This window comes from Gopherus evgoodei, chromosome 20, assembly GCF_007399415.2.
Source record: "Gopherus evgoodei ecotype Sinaloan lineage chromosome 20, rGopEvg1_v1.p, whole genome shotgun sequence".
In the NCBI taxonomy this organism is placed as follows: Eukaryota; Metazoa; Chordata; order Testudines; family Testudinidae; genus Gopherus; species Gopherus evgoodei.
In genome coordinates this window covers 5,095,392-5,110,353 of record NC_044341.1, presented here as the reverse complement: position 1 = coordinate 5,110,353, position 14,962 = coordinate 5,095,392, and the positions used below count along the sequence as shown (strand labels likewise).

The 14,962-nt window shown below is 46.4% G+C and overlaps 1 protein-coding gene across 1 annotated transcript in view; it reads right to left on the bottom strand.

Moving 5' to 3' along the window:
- Nucleotides 1-14,962, bottom strand: part of CSMD2 (CUB and Sushi multiple domains 2) — a 531,569-nt gene that overhangs the window by 133,324 nt on the left and 383,283 nt on the right. Inside the window, 4 exon segments of the mRNA XM_030539111.1 lie at nt 3,382-3,569; nt 5,015-5,153; nt 7,355-7,546; nt 11,585-11,787. Coding sequence (XP_030394971.1) covers nt 3,382-3,569; nt 5,015-5,153; nt 7,355-7,546; nt 11,585-11,787 — 722 coding nt within the window.

The window sequence follows — 14,962 nt, the reverse complement described above, 5'->3', positions numbered from 1 at the left end:
ACTCCCACACCCAGAAGGTGTGGGGGTTACAGGAAGATCAGAGAACTGGGAGATGTACGGCATCGAAGGCCAAGGAGGTGGATCCTCATTAACTGAGACGGAAGCACTGGGCTACACGCTCAGCGGTAATAAATTGGCACATCTCCCTTAACCTCAACGGCGCTGCAGTGATTTACCCCAGCAGCGGAGCTGGCCCTCTCACAGAACATTGTTTGTGTTAACATCTACTTAACTAAAACTCGCAGAAGAAAGTCTCTCTCTGCTACAGACATTGCCCTGCAGCTCTGGAAATGCAAATACCACCCCACTGTTTTAAGGCTCCGTCCTGCAAATGCCAGGTGAGGACTCTTAAGAACTAACTGACGTGCTTGGACACTGGGCGGGATACAAACCCTCAGGGCCATATTTTCAAACGGGCCTAAATAAAGGTCAGATTCTGGGACCCTTCCTCCTGGCCAGGTTTCAGAGCCAGCCCCGCCTCAACGTCAACACTGCAATTTTATAGCCCATGCCCCACAAGGCTGAGTCAACTAACCTGGGCCAGCCGTGGCTGTGCCGTGGGTCTTCAATTGCAGTATAAACAAACCCTACTTGGTCTCTTCTCCCAGCCCCCAGTGTAGGGGGGTGAATTGGAGGCGTGGCCAAAACCTACATCAGTCCTGTGCTTTCCAGGCCACACTGGAAGCAAAAGGTAAGTTAAAGCAGCCCTGAGGCTGCTATAACTTATACTGGAAGGTGGACAGGTGCCTGCATGGCAGACTATGAAGAGTACAAAGGTGGCTGAAAAGCATCTAAAACCCATCTCCTGCCTTCCTGCTGTGAGCACAGGGAGGGAGTCACTTAGCATCAGACCCCACATTTCCAGTTTAGGGAGAGGAGAAATTGTTTGAACTTCGATCTTCACGAAGCACTGGTGCCGAGTCTCATAAAGCATTCCCTCCACTTCCCGTTAATGCCCAGAGGCTGAATACGCTGCCATCTCAACCTGGCACTCCTGCACTTGGCAGAAAAGAGCACAAACCAGATGCTAACACAGCCAGCCCCAGATGTGGGGAATATCACACCACGGAGAACAGATGTCAAACAACAAAGAAAATCTTGGCAGTACCCAACCGCCTGCAATGTAACGATGATTCCCTCATTGCCTTATCTATGTCCCACTGACATAACCTCCTTGAACTGCAGCCACACGGCCAAGTGCAGCCCTGGGGAAATACGATCTTGGAGGCAGGGGCTGTTTTTCAATTTGGTGTGTGTTCAGCATCCAGCACAATGAGGCTGGGCCTTCTTGGGTCTATGGCCACACAAATAATACTAATAAAAGAACTAGTCTCAGAAGAGAGCCTGAAGTTTAGCCATGCAAAGGGGGTTGTGTTTCTGTTTGCAAAAATACAGGCTCTGTTGAAATGGGCATAACTGTTTGCCCAATTCGTATCCAATCAGGGCTCTGAAATGCCCCCATGCTCCCATGTCGAACACGAGGGTCTGTGTAATGGTGATGAGAAACTGGAAGCACTGACAGTGAAATCCTGGCCCCACAGAAGTCAGTGGGAGCTTTGCTACTGATTTCAATGGGGCTAGGATTTCACCCTGAGAATCTAACATGGAGCTTTACGTTTAAATCTGAAAGTGCCGGGGAAACTGAAGCACGGAGAAGTTAAATGACTTATCCAAGGACAGGAGCATCAGTGGCAGAGCCAGCAGTTCCTAGAGTGTTATGTAAGACAATGCTCATTGAAAACCATTTCCCCTCGCAGCCTTCCCTGCCCTTTCTTTGCTGCTGATGCTAATGTGGATGCCAGAGTCAATTCTGCAGCCAGTAATGAAACTGAATCACAGCATTGTACTTTCTGGTGAGCTTGTCCACTTTCGTTAGGGAACCTCTCTGAGAGCTGGCACCTCCCAAAGCCTCCACTGAAGCCAGGCCCCTGGGACTGCTCCCACCTGACAGTAACTGAAACTTTACAAATCAGGTAGTTCAGAGGACTTGATTGACCTCAAACCAATGTGATGCAGCTGTGAAAAAGGCAAAGCCAATCCCAGGATGTGTCAGGTGAGGCATTTCCAATAACAGGTAGAGAAGGATTAATGCCATTGTACCAGGCACTGGTAGGACCTCACCTGGAATCCTGTGTGCAGTTCTGGTCACCCGTGTTCAAGAAAGATTCAGTCAGACTGAAATTCAGGTGCAGAGAAGAGCTACTGATGATGACCAGGGAAATGGAGGACCTATCTTGTGGAAGGAGATGGGAAGAGCTTGGCTTGTTTAGCTTAGCAAAAAGAAGGCTGAGGAGATAGGATTGCTCTCTGTAAATACGTGGTGTGGCGGGGTAAGCCCCAGGGAGGGAGAAGTGCTATTCAAGCTAAAAGGACAATGCTGCACACGAACAAATTCGGGCTGGAAAGTAGAAGGTTTCTAACCATAAGTGGGGTGAGATTCTGGAACAAACTCCCAATAGGAGCTGTGGCGCAAACAATTTAATTAGTTATAAGAGAGAGTTGGACCAATTTTTGATATTGCAAGACAAGGCTACTTGAGATGGTGGGGGGCAGGGCATGGCAGCCCTGAGGGTCCCTTCCACTTTATGACTTACATTCTTAAAGCTCATGCTTCAGGGTTTCAGTTGCAGGGATCAGGAAGGGATCTTTCCCCTCACCGTATTCAGGGTTTTTTTTGGTCTCCTTACTCTGAAGTATCAGTGATGGTCCTGGCTGGAGATGGGACACTGGACCAGTGCTCTGAGGTGGCACCGAACATTCTCTCTCTCAGGTGCCTGGCTGTCTGGTTCTTGCTCACATACTCAGGGACTAACTGATCACCGCAAGTGGGATTGGGAAGGAATTCTCTCTCTCCCCCAGTGAGATTGGCAGAGACTTTGGGTTTTTTTCACCTTCCTCTGGAACGTGCGGGTGCAGGTCGCTTGCCAGGCTCACCTGGCTCTATCTCACATAATCATTTACCTGCTATTGCGGGGGCCTCGGGCACTGGTGCACCTGGGTCCCCTCCTGTGGGCTGTAATACCCTGATCTAATGTCAGTTGCGGGGTTCAGTGTGCGCATGCTGGCTGGTGTTGGTGGCCTGTGCTGTACAGCGGGTCAGACGAGGTGATCTGGTGTATGAATCTCGTCCCTATTCCCAACCACTCTTCTCGACAATCTTTCCCTTGGAGAGCAATCGGCTGCTCTCCCTTCGCAACGGCCACACAGACTGCAGGACGGATGATGGGAGGGTTCCTACAGCTACAGACTGGGTAAGCATCCTCCCGCTTACGGCTCATCCAGGAGGCCTGGTCAAAGTGGGGGTGGTTTTGACATAGACCACTGGGTCAGGCTGGATTGAAGAACGGCAGGGCACAGCACACACTGCGGTTGGCGTGTTACCTGTATAATCGATCACGAAACCTGCATTGCTCACGGAGGCGTCGCTTCGGAAAGCCAGGAAAAGGTTGTTGCTGCTGCTCTCTATCCGGTCAGGCAGCTGGGAGCCGTAGAAGCTCCCGATCAGGGGGCTGAGTGAGCTGGGGCCATCGTAGATGTGGAGGAAATCATAGCCGGGCTCCAAATTAAAGCTGGGAAAGAAATAGAATGAGCAGAGCTGGAACTATTATATGTAAAACAGAACCTTGGGCCCCAGTGTGCTAGGTGCTGTACAGACATAGAGTAAGGAAACAGCCTCGTCACAATATTTCCAATTTAAGTGGGCAAGACAGGTGGAGAAAATGGAGGATTGTTATCCGCATTTTACAGATCAGGAACTGAGGTCCCAAGAGACTAACCGATGTGCCTGAAGTCTCCCAGAGAACCCATAGCAGTGGTAGGAATTGAATCTAGCTCTCCAAAGCCCCTGTCCAGCCTTAACCACAAGGCTGCCCTAATGGTGGGTGGGAAAAAAATCCTATATAAATCAACATGAACTAATGCCATCATGCTCTGCTCTTCCACCCAGACAGTCTCTCGAGATGCTCCTTACCGCGGTTACTGAAAAGTGCAAATTAAAGGTGAGCAGCACAGGGAGATGGTTCTTTCCCTCGATGTACCCCGAGGGTACTTTTAAAGGTGTCCATAAGCTTCTGTGCAAATTTTACATATGGGCTACAGGCAGCACAGCCCAAAGGACTAACCTGTTGATCCAGCCACACTTTGTATCCAGTCCTTTGAAAACACCCGCTAATGAATTAACAGCAGCTGGAAGGGCCGGGTGGCTTACAGGGGGCACAGCAGAGACTCGCTCTGCAATAGCTCCAGGGTTATACTCTTGAAACACATGCCCAAATAATGCAGGGCTGTGGTCGGAATACACGTATCCTTTTCCCAACTGGGACGGATTGAGGGTAAACATGGGAGCCAATCAGCCAACACTACAGGAATCAGACACCATCTTTGGCGAGGCTGGCGGGAGAAGGGGCCGGCAGATAGAAGTGGAATGCTCTTGTTTTTTGGACACAGGTTGGGGCACAGCTGCCAACTTTCACACGGTAAATAAGCACCCTGACTTTCACAATAAGCCAGAAACCAAGCTAATCCCATTTCAAAACAAAGCCAAAACAAGCCAATCCCTAAGAACCCCAACACACTATGTGACTAGATCCCCCCGACGTGCAGTCTGGTGGTGGGATGGTGGTGGGCCTGCTGTGCACCCTTGACTCACTCCCCCCCTTGCTCCGCTTGCCCCTGTTTGTCCCCCCTTGTCCCTGCTTGCCGGGAGCCAATTAAAAAACAATCGCTACAACAAGCTACAACAAGCATTAAGCCAAAAACTAGCCAACAAGCAACTCACAAGCCAATTAAGCCAAAACCAAGCCCAATTTTTGCTTTTTTTGCAGGTTTACTATGTCTGGTTAGGGGCTCTCTAGGAAACTGATTCATGGAGCCCTGGGACAACCCTTTAGAAAGCAGTTGATGCAAATGGCAAACCCATTACCTCAGGCCTTGCCCCACCTCTGAGCTCCTCCCTTCTCCCCACTAGTCCCAGAAGAATTGAAAGGGAGCGGCTGAGCTGCTCACAGATACATACATATTAAATACCAGGGCAATGACATAATCGGGAGAGACCGTCAACTTCCAGTCACACTCCTTCCCCGGGGGATAGGGCTCAGGGTACTGTGGTGACAAGATGACCCCAGCCGGTCCCATCAGGATCCCTCCGCAGGGAGCTGAAACACGAAAGCAAAGGGGGGAGGGAGATAGTGATACTACATTCTGCCATAGGGGGAAAACAACAGACAACGGTGGGAATTAGACTTCTGGGTTGAGCTGTGGACTAGGTGCACCTGGAAGTCATGGGGAGGGTAGATTTAGAAATGGATGGATGGAGATGAATAGATAGATGGAAATATGGATGGGTAGATGGTGACAGACAGCCATATGGAGAGAGAGAGATATGGAAAGACACACAGCTAGATTGCAAGAGAAATAAGATATTATTTGTGATACAGTAGCCCTGAGGGACCCTAACCGAGACTGGGGCCCTGTTATACCGGGCATTAGACACACATAGTAAGAGACAGTCCAAGCCCATTACAATTTTCATAACACACACAGATGAATCACCAGAGAGAGAAAAGATGCCTTGAGCCTTCCTGTTTCATGTATCTAGGTAGCTCCCGGACAAAATCAAGGCTCCTGCTTAAGAAGTGAAAACATGTGCTGTCGGGGACTAATTGTTAGTTTGCATTGCCAGGAAGGCTAAGCATTTGGTTGAAAAGTTTCCAGTTAAGCTTGTTTTATGACAGAAAATTTGATTTTCACTGAAACAACATTTTTCGCAAAATGTGTCCGCTTTCCAGGGAGATTTTTGATATTTGTCAAAAAACTGAACACCCTAAAACAAACATATATGTAGATATGAAATGCTGCTGCAGTATCTCAGCAGAGCTGTAGTTCAGTTGCTACATACTCCCAGTCTGCTCTATGGGCTAGACTTCATCTTCCAAGATGCTCTGCATCTTCTCAGACCAAAAGGGATTCAATGATGCATCATGGGAGATGTAGTCCAACCAGGGAACCTCAGTTTAGAGAGAAGAATGGAAGCATGAGACACCTGAACCACGATTCCCAGGAGGCACCACAGAGGTATTTCAGAATCAAAGTATTTTATTTTTCACCAAAACCTGGAAATGTTCCACTGGCGGAAAAAACTCCGAACACTTTTCAACCAGCTGTAATTAGGCAACATAGTGTAAGGCTACTGTAGAATCATTTACAGTATCTAACCACCAAAAATTCCAAAAGCCCTTTGTCATTGAAAGAGAACCTTGTCACTGCTGTTTTCCCTCAGCTTATTGGGAGATCTTGCATCTTCTAAAAAGGGATCGCCAGGGCTCTGTCCAAAAACAACCCACCGTAATGGCTCTTTCAAAGTCAAATGACCTTCACTGAAGACACCCTATGAGAATTCCCTTAGCCTGGATCATCTCACCTCAGTTCTTCTTTCCAGGGAGTGGAACTAAGATCTCAGCTTTCAATGTGAATGAGAACTCAACGGGGGATTAGCTAGATACACAACACTGTGATTTCAGTTACAGCTCCACAACAACTAATAGGACTGTCAGCATCAGATAGAAATGATGCCATGTGAGATTATTAACAGAGTCTTTCAAATATCAAGCTGTCCTGCAGCAAACAAATTCTGGGCATGTCATAAAAGTTTCCCAGCTGTCTTTAAATCTGTTTTAAGAAATAGAGTTAATTAATTTAAGTTGCTTGGGGTAACATTGCATAAACATGAATAAAGGTTACAGGATGACTAATATCTGGCTAACATTTAATTAGTCAGCTAATTTAACATTTATTGCTTTTATGTGCGTAGCATGACAATTGTTATATGTTCTGGCCATATTGAAAAAGTTAATAGATTTCATGAGCTTCTTTTATGACTTTATGAACACATCGAAAATGTCAGATAGTTTTCTCTTGTGTTTCAGAATATGTTACCTCCTTGCACAAAAGTCACCCAACCAAGAACAAATGGCTTGCCCAGACAATCTCCTACCTCCTACCTAATATCTCACTCTCCTTTCTTTCTGTGCTCAGGGATCATGAGAGCACTGGGCTTTATATGCCAGACCCCTTTGGCGACCCTGATTGCACAGTGTAGCTCGGTGATAGGTTTCCCCACTTCTACCTCCTCACCCACATGGCAGGACAGACCCCTAATGATGTCCTCATGTTCAGATATGGATTCTAACCCCTTCCTTGCCACTGGCTGTGTGAACCCTATGCACTCTGTTGTACGCATCCACCAAACCAGTTGGGATTTCTACCCCTTTCAATCTGCAAAATGTTCCAACACCCCTTAGCAAGGGGAACCTAGATCCCTTGCTGTACAATCAGAGAAATGTTGCACAGATCATACCTATGCAGGAGGGAGGGTCAGGTTGCCAGAAAAACCTGTTCTCAATCTGCACGCAGCTGATTTTGGCCTCCCCTTGCAGGGTGTATCCTGGATCGCACTGAAAGACGATGGAGTCACCGGCTTCTTTGCTGTCTGCGCTCCGGCTCCCATTCTGGGGAATCCCTGGGTCGTTGCAGGAGGTGGCAGTGGAAACTGGGAGTATCAAAAAACAAAGAAACAAATCTATAAATACAGGTTTGCGTACCTCCCCAGGCCTAGCTTACCCTTCCTATAGGTTGCACATTCTATATGATGCCTAAGATAATGAAGTGCTGGTTGAATTTTTTTTCAATTAAAATTTTTTGTTGGGGGGGTGGGGGAAATTCTTCAAGAACAGTGTTGACAACTTTCATGCTTTTTTCACACTATCTGGTATTTTCTTAAAGCCCCAGCACCTGGAGTCATATGAACATGTGGCATTCTTGGCTTTCATTGATTAAAAAAACATAGGAAGCTTCTAGACCTCGTGGATGCAGAGAAAAGCTGGAAAATGTGATGTGAGTGTGATCTAAAGGCTCACAAACCAGAAGAGAAAGACGATCCCCAAATGCATCTTTAAAAAAATATCTCATGATTTTAGAAGGGCCTGATTTGTGAAGGCAGTGTCGCCAACTGAGATTTTTTCCTTCCAAAATGTTTTTCAACAAAAAATGGTGTTTTATTATGAAGTTAAAAAAAATCTTCACTGTAAATTTTTTTTTGTTTGATTTTTTTTAATCCAAAAACTGGAAAAATCCAATCTCCACCCCCTCCCCAGTCTCTTCCTTTCTTTTCAATTTTGTCCCTGGAAAAAGGGTAGGATGGCGGGGGAGGAGTAGAAACAATTTTTGTGGAGAATTTTGATAAAACAAACTTAAAAAAAATTTCTGCAAAAAATAATGACAATTTTCCAAGCAGCTCTACTATTCAGGAAATTATTTTCTAGTCTTTCAGGAAATTATAGAGCTAATCAACATTGTTCAAATTTCACAATTTTGGAATTTTTTTGAGGAAAAATGGGGATTTATTTCTATCATGTTCCTCTCCCATCATTTTTGGCCAGATCTAGTGTACACAGTGTATACTGTGACTTTAAACCCTCTTTGCCTTATCCTTGTGGCAATCTGCTTGCTCTCTCAAGCATTGACATCTGCGAACTCTTAACCTACATCGCTGCAAATACTGGACCGAAAATTATCCAGACTTTTATAATAAGGCAGCCTTGTCATTTGACCTAATGATACTCCTGCGGCAGGGAACTCTGCTCGCTGCAAATGTTGATTTTCTTGCTGCATCCAGCATAAGTGCAGATTCCATAAAACAGAATGGGAGGTGAACATCTGTCCCTCTGGGATTCAATATGGTCCCCACTGCCATAATATCCTAGTGCTCCATGCACACTAATATATTTATCCCAACACCATCTGTAAGTGGGAAGAAAGCATTGCTGCCCTGGTTTTACAGAGGGGGAAACTGAGGCACAGAACGACTGAATGACTTCCTGAAGGTCACAGAAGAAATCAGTGGCAAAACCAAGAAATAAACCTCCATCTCCCAGATCAATGTCTGAACCCCAAGGCCATCCTTCATCTTGTGTTGTTAACTCAACTGCAATAACTGGGTGATGGGCGGGGAGAAGCCAAGATGCATAATACAGATGATTAGTGCTGACTGTACTATCCTCTTTAAATACATTGTGCCAAGCAATGACTTTTCTCCCTCTTTCTTTTCTCTGTTTCCCCATAAAGTTCTCTCTCTCTCTCTCTCTCTCTCTCTCTCTCTCACACACACACACACTTTTACTTTGCACTGAGCATCTGTTCCTCCAACTGGGAAAGACTCCAGGGAATGGTAAGTTTAAGTGTGCAACACAGAGTGCAAGTCAGATGTATAATCATGCATTGCACATACATGTTTACTTAATACACCCAGGCATCCACTAATCTTACATGGCATTTTTATACAATCCTGCGTCAAACATATGCTGTAAAATAAACTGGCATGCTAGCAGCTTTCCCTGTCACTGTGTGGCAGTGAAATTTAGCCTTGAGCCCTGGGATGCATCAAGCCTGAACTTTGAGGAATGGATGTGCTCACCTAGCATCCTGGCAGCTGTCCTTACGAGGCAACAGAAAAAAATACGAGACAGATCCACAGCCCTTGTAAATCAACAAAGCTCCATCCTTGCTGATTTACACCAGCTGAGGATCTGCAGCATAATGTCCCCATGACAATAAAACTATTTAGCCTCATGCATTTTAGCGTTGGGGTTGGCGGAGGGGGGGAGGTTATATAAATATATGTTTAAATTATACCAGATCCCAGCCTGTAGGTTTGAGCTCAGGTCTCTGGCTACATTATCACATCCTATGAACAAAGGCTGTTAGAAGTAGTAGTAAATAAGGATGCAGCTCTACATCAGACAGCTGCTTGGAGCTTATTTTCTGCTATAGTAATCTGGCTCTGTGCAATTAGCTCAGGCTATGGCAAGCTCCAGCATAAAGAGCTGGAGGGAGATTGCATCTCACTTTATTACCCTGGTGCAGGAGCTGGCCAAAATATTGCTGGGGAGCATAGTCCCTGCTCTTTTCCAGCACCCCACAGCAGTTAGGGTGAGTCAGGAAAATGTGCCTGCTCCATTCCAGCCCATGAAGCAAGCCAGGCATAGAACAGAGGATGTAGCATTTTCTCCAAGGGCACTGAGTCACCACTCTGTCCTGTGCTTCCCAGGGGGAGTTCTGACTCCGGTAGGATTTGCCTGGAGGGCTCCACCTGCAACGCATGCACCTCTCCAGCCCACACGCGGGTACCAAGAACAGAACCATACAATCGTCCAGCCAAACAACTTGGAAACAGAGACAAGAGCTGCTGCCTAGATACCAAGGACGCCACCATTCAGCGATCCAGGAACACTGCAGCCTGGCTACTGCAGTAAAACCGATACATCTCTGCCTTGCCACTAGAGCTACAAACTATGGCCCTCTGTAACAGGTCCATGCATGCTTAATGTTACTACCCTGAGTAGCCCTATTGAAATCAATGTGTGTAAGTGTTTGCAGGCTCAGGGCCTGTGCAGTGAACACCGGGTCAGGCCGTGTACGTTATATACAGTGACGCTGTATACAACAACAACACTGGGCTACCAACAGACTAAGGCCAAGATTTTCAAGGGTGACAGCTGATTTGGGTTGCTTCCATTTTTAGAGGGCCCAACCTGGGTCATCATAAAGAGGCCTGATTCTCAGAAACTGCTGAGCACCCACACTCGGAAAATCAGGACCCTCTAGGGTGTCTCAAGTTGGACACACAAAAAAAAATGGAGGAAGCGAAAATCATTTGTCATTTTCAAACCTTGTCCTGTCTTCCCATCTGTAAATTTGGTGCAGCACAGAAGGTACATGAGACACCGGGTTTATGGCTTGGTTTTCAGACATGCAATAAGCATGCGGCTCCCATTGTTTGGGTGCACAGTGCCTCTGAAAATCAGTCAGTTCATATTTTCTGGGCAAAGCAAAATCCCCTTTGGGCTTTTCTAGCCTAGGGAAATTTGCACTGGTTTAACTACATCACAGTGCAAATCCTCTCAGTGCAGACACAGTAGATTGGTGCAAAATGGGTTTGCACTGGTGTGACATACCTTGCACCAGTTATGTTTTCAAAATACAATGCACAGGCCTCACACTAGTCCCCACCCTCACTGCATGTGACACTACAAATAGGGCCACCAGACTGGACACGACTTCTCAGGCCTTGTCTACACACTGAAGTTGCAATGGTAAAGTTCCATTAACCGAGCGATTTCAGTGGAGTGCACTCACACTGGACTCCTTGTGCTACAGTGTTGTGTCCACACAGCCTCAGGTAACACTGGCAAAAGCATGGTGCCCTGTGGGTAGGCATGCCAGTGCCCTCCATGCCGCCTGCAGGTGCATCACCTTGCAGGAAATTTTCACTGTGCATTGTGACACCGTGGGATACCTCACAAGGAACTGTGGGGACAAATACCCACAATTCCTCTTAACGTATTTCCCATGATCAATTGTGCCATTTACAAGCTCACCCCGGTGAACCTGGATACGGTGCAATGGAATGCAGCACTCTTCCCCGTTGCATTACGTTACGGTAGGCACACATCACTGGCACTCAAAGGCATGGCCTATCCATCACCAGCCCCATACAACCCTGAGGAAACAGCCTCTCCTTGGTGCCTACCTGAAAACTGAATAGCGAAGCCCTGCTTGCTGGTGAAGAAGTCGGTGTTGAACTGAAGGACGACGGAGTTAAAGGTGCTGTGGACGTCGCTGGGTAAGCTGGAGCCGCTCATCTCCTTTAAGATGATCCCATTCTCCACTGGCCCATCCCATATCCTCAGAACGTCATGGAACTCCTCTGTGTGGAAAACCATGAAATGGAGCCTGCGTTGACGAAAAGGAACAAACGCTCATCAGAATCCTTTGCAAAACTAAATACGAGGGTAGGCATCCAGTGGCGTAGTCCAGAATGGGCACCTTCTAGAACACCCCCACCAACGTTACCTCACACACAAGCTATGTAGAGGATGCCATTTTGCTCTACCCAGAGGAGTCCTCCATTCTGTGTGTCCTCGCACACACCATGCTGAGTGGAGGACACCATTTTGAAAACAAAATGGCATCCTCCATGCAGGCAAAAGTACTGGTATGCCATTGTGGGATGATCCGGCCTGATGACTCACAGTCTGTGTCCTTTGTGGATGCAGCTAAAAATGGGCTTGATGCCAATAAGAGACAGCACGTCCGAATGGACAGAGAAGCAGATGGGAACTCAGGTGACCCGAGCCCTGTTCCAGGCTTTGCTACTGGCCTGTTGGTTGACCTAGGGCAAGTCTTTTCCCTTCTCTATTTCTGAGCTTCTCCATCAGTAAAACAGAGATAACCTCCTTTGTGAAGCCCTTTGAGAGCTACAGATGAAAACTGACTCCATGGGAGAGGGTGCTCAGTGCTTTATGAAAATTAGGCCTTTCATGGTATGTGTAGCTGGGCATTCAAAATCACTAACCAATCCTAAAACTCTTCTCCAGCGAGACTAAGGGCCTGATTCAAAGCCTACTGAAGTCAGTGGGAACATCTCCACTAGGTACTTCGCTACTGCCATTGATCAGATGAGGAAGGCGCTCAGATACTAGGGTGATTGGCAGGAGGGTAAAACCCTAAGACAGACTAAAGTCAAGTTGGCACAGAAAAGTGTGAGGAAGTTGTGCAGGAGCAGTGAAGGGGTGGCTGAGGTGCATCCAATTGTGTTTTCTTGAGCTCCTTTTATTAAAGATAAAGACAAACACAGTGAAACGGGGAAGCTGTTCTAAACCCAGAAGAAATGTGCTGGGACCCCTTAAGATAATTGATGTGCATGCATCTAATTCACATCTCATCCCTATGTTGCATGAGTCAACCTTGGCTGTTCTTTCGCTTCCCAGTGGAAGAGCTTTTTGTCACAGGCCTGGATCTATCGATAAGGGTGGGGGGAGGATCCTGAATGCTGGAATGCAGGTCTGAAACGGGGAACGGGGTAAAACAGGGGAGATGGGAAAGGATCTTCTGGAACATTGTAGGGCAGGGCTGAGCTGGGAGCACTGTGGAAAATTGGAAATGAGAGGAATTATTGTAAAGGTGCAGGGCAAGGCTGAGTGGGGTAGCAGAGCAGTGGATGGAGTCAGAGGATAGGAACCGTGATGCTGCAAGGCAGGTCTGAGCGGAGCACTGAAACAATACAGCACAGGTCTGAGTGGAGCTGAGACGAAAGTCAGGGAACTCTTGCAATGGTGCAGTGCAGGCTGGCCTGGGAAGCAAGGCACAGAAGGAAATGGACAAGCTGGGAAGCTCCCATTAGGCTGCAGCACAAGTCTGATCCAAGTAACAGGTGACTGTGGAAACCATGGGGGAGTAAACGTATGAGCCTCCCTCTAATTTTCCTCTCTCACTGATTCCTTCTCCCCTTTCATTGTGCTATTTCTGTCTTTGAATCCTTTGCCACATTCAAGTGAAACAATACAACTTTAGGAATTGTTCCACAGGCGGTCAGGGCAGGTATGTGCAATGGACGTGGGCTGGGTCCCTGGGGCCAATTGATTTTTCTTTTCTTTAACTTTATTTTTATCATTTTTATATCAAATGCCAACACACAACAAAACCTAACCCCCTCTAAATATATGCACAAGATGGAAACAGTATATAAACAACACAATTCAGTGTCACTATTTGTAAAACCTGGAGAGAAAAACAAACAAACAAAAAACCCTGAACCTGCAGAGATCATGCAGGGCATCAATTATTGAAGTGATTAAATAAAAGAATAAGTCAGAACGTAGCATCAGGGACTAATATATACTAAGCTGCAAATGTATACAATAGTTTCTTGCGTGATCAGACGTTCTCATATTTTTTCCAAGCGTTTCTATTAGACAGAGTCATTTTTTCCTTTAATGCAGTAGCAGAGAGCTTACTCAGCCAGTCTGTGTGTGCGGGAGGAATCGCAGATTTCCATTTTCTCAAAATAATTGGTTTGCCCACTAAAACAGTTACTGCAATCCATTTCTTAATGTTAGCTGGTAATGCCAGCTCCTCCCACACCCCTAGTATCCACCAGCTTGGAGAGGAACAACAGCAACACAAAGTGATTTTCAATCAATTGATTTTCAAGGGCTTCACTTCCTTTATTTGTTTTGTTTTATTCATTTCTCCTGAGGTAGCAGCACCTGTCTGCTGCTTTAATATTTTAATTCCCTATGCAAGATAATGGTTACTATAGTAATGCATTATATATGGTAGCTAGTGATTTGATATTATTAATTGACTACTCAGGAGGGTTCTGCATTTTAGGCTTTTATTTAATATGCTTGTTATGTTTGTTTTAGTGTAATAATTTTGTACAGGAAAAATGAAATATTGATTAAAACACAGAGGAATTCAGCTGCTGGGCTCTCCTGGTTATTTATTAGGCAGCATGCCTGGCTTACCTTATATTAATGCCAACAACCTCCATCTTGCTGGCTTCCTCTTATAACTCCTCAGCCTATAATTCTGCTCCCTATGTGGTGCTCTGAGAGGTGACCCCCAATTTCTCCTCATTCAAATTCCCTCTCATCTAAACTAACTTTGAAGGCTTCAACTCCCAGGTGAAGAAGACTAGGAGTGGCCCTTTTGCGTCCCAGGGAACACCCCAGGGAGAGAGAGGCTTGGAAGGTGTGCAACACCCTCCCACCTCCACCTTGACTTCCTTTATGGTTAAAGGCACCAGCTGGTGGAATCAGGGAATCTGAGTTGTGTTCCTGGCTCTGCTGTGTGACCTGAAGCAAGTCCCTTAGGTTCTGGAGTGAAGTAAATAGGAGTCTTTCCACCGACTTTTGTGGGCTTTATCTCAGGCCCATAACTCCCGTGACTCAGATTCTCCATCCGCAAAATGGGGACAAGAATACCTACCTTGCAGAGGTGTTATGATGCTCCCCTTAGACCAAGTTCTGAAACACTCAGACAAAAGGTGCCGTAGCAGGTGAGGTGCATTTCTGTCCTACGTGGACCCTGTACTGAAGTTTGTTTTGGATACCATCATTTATAA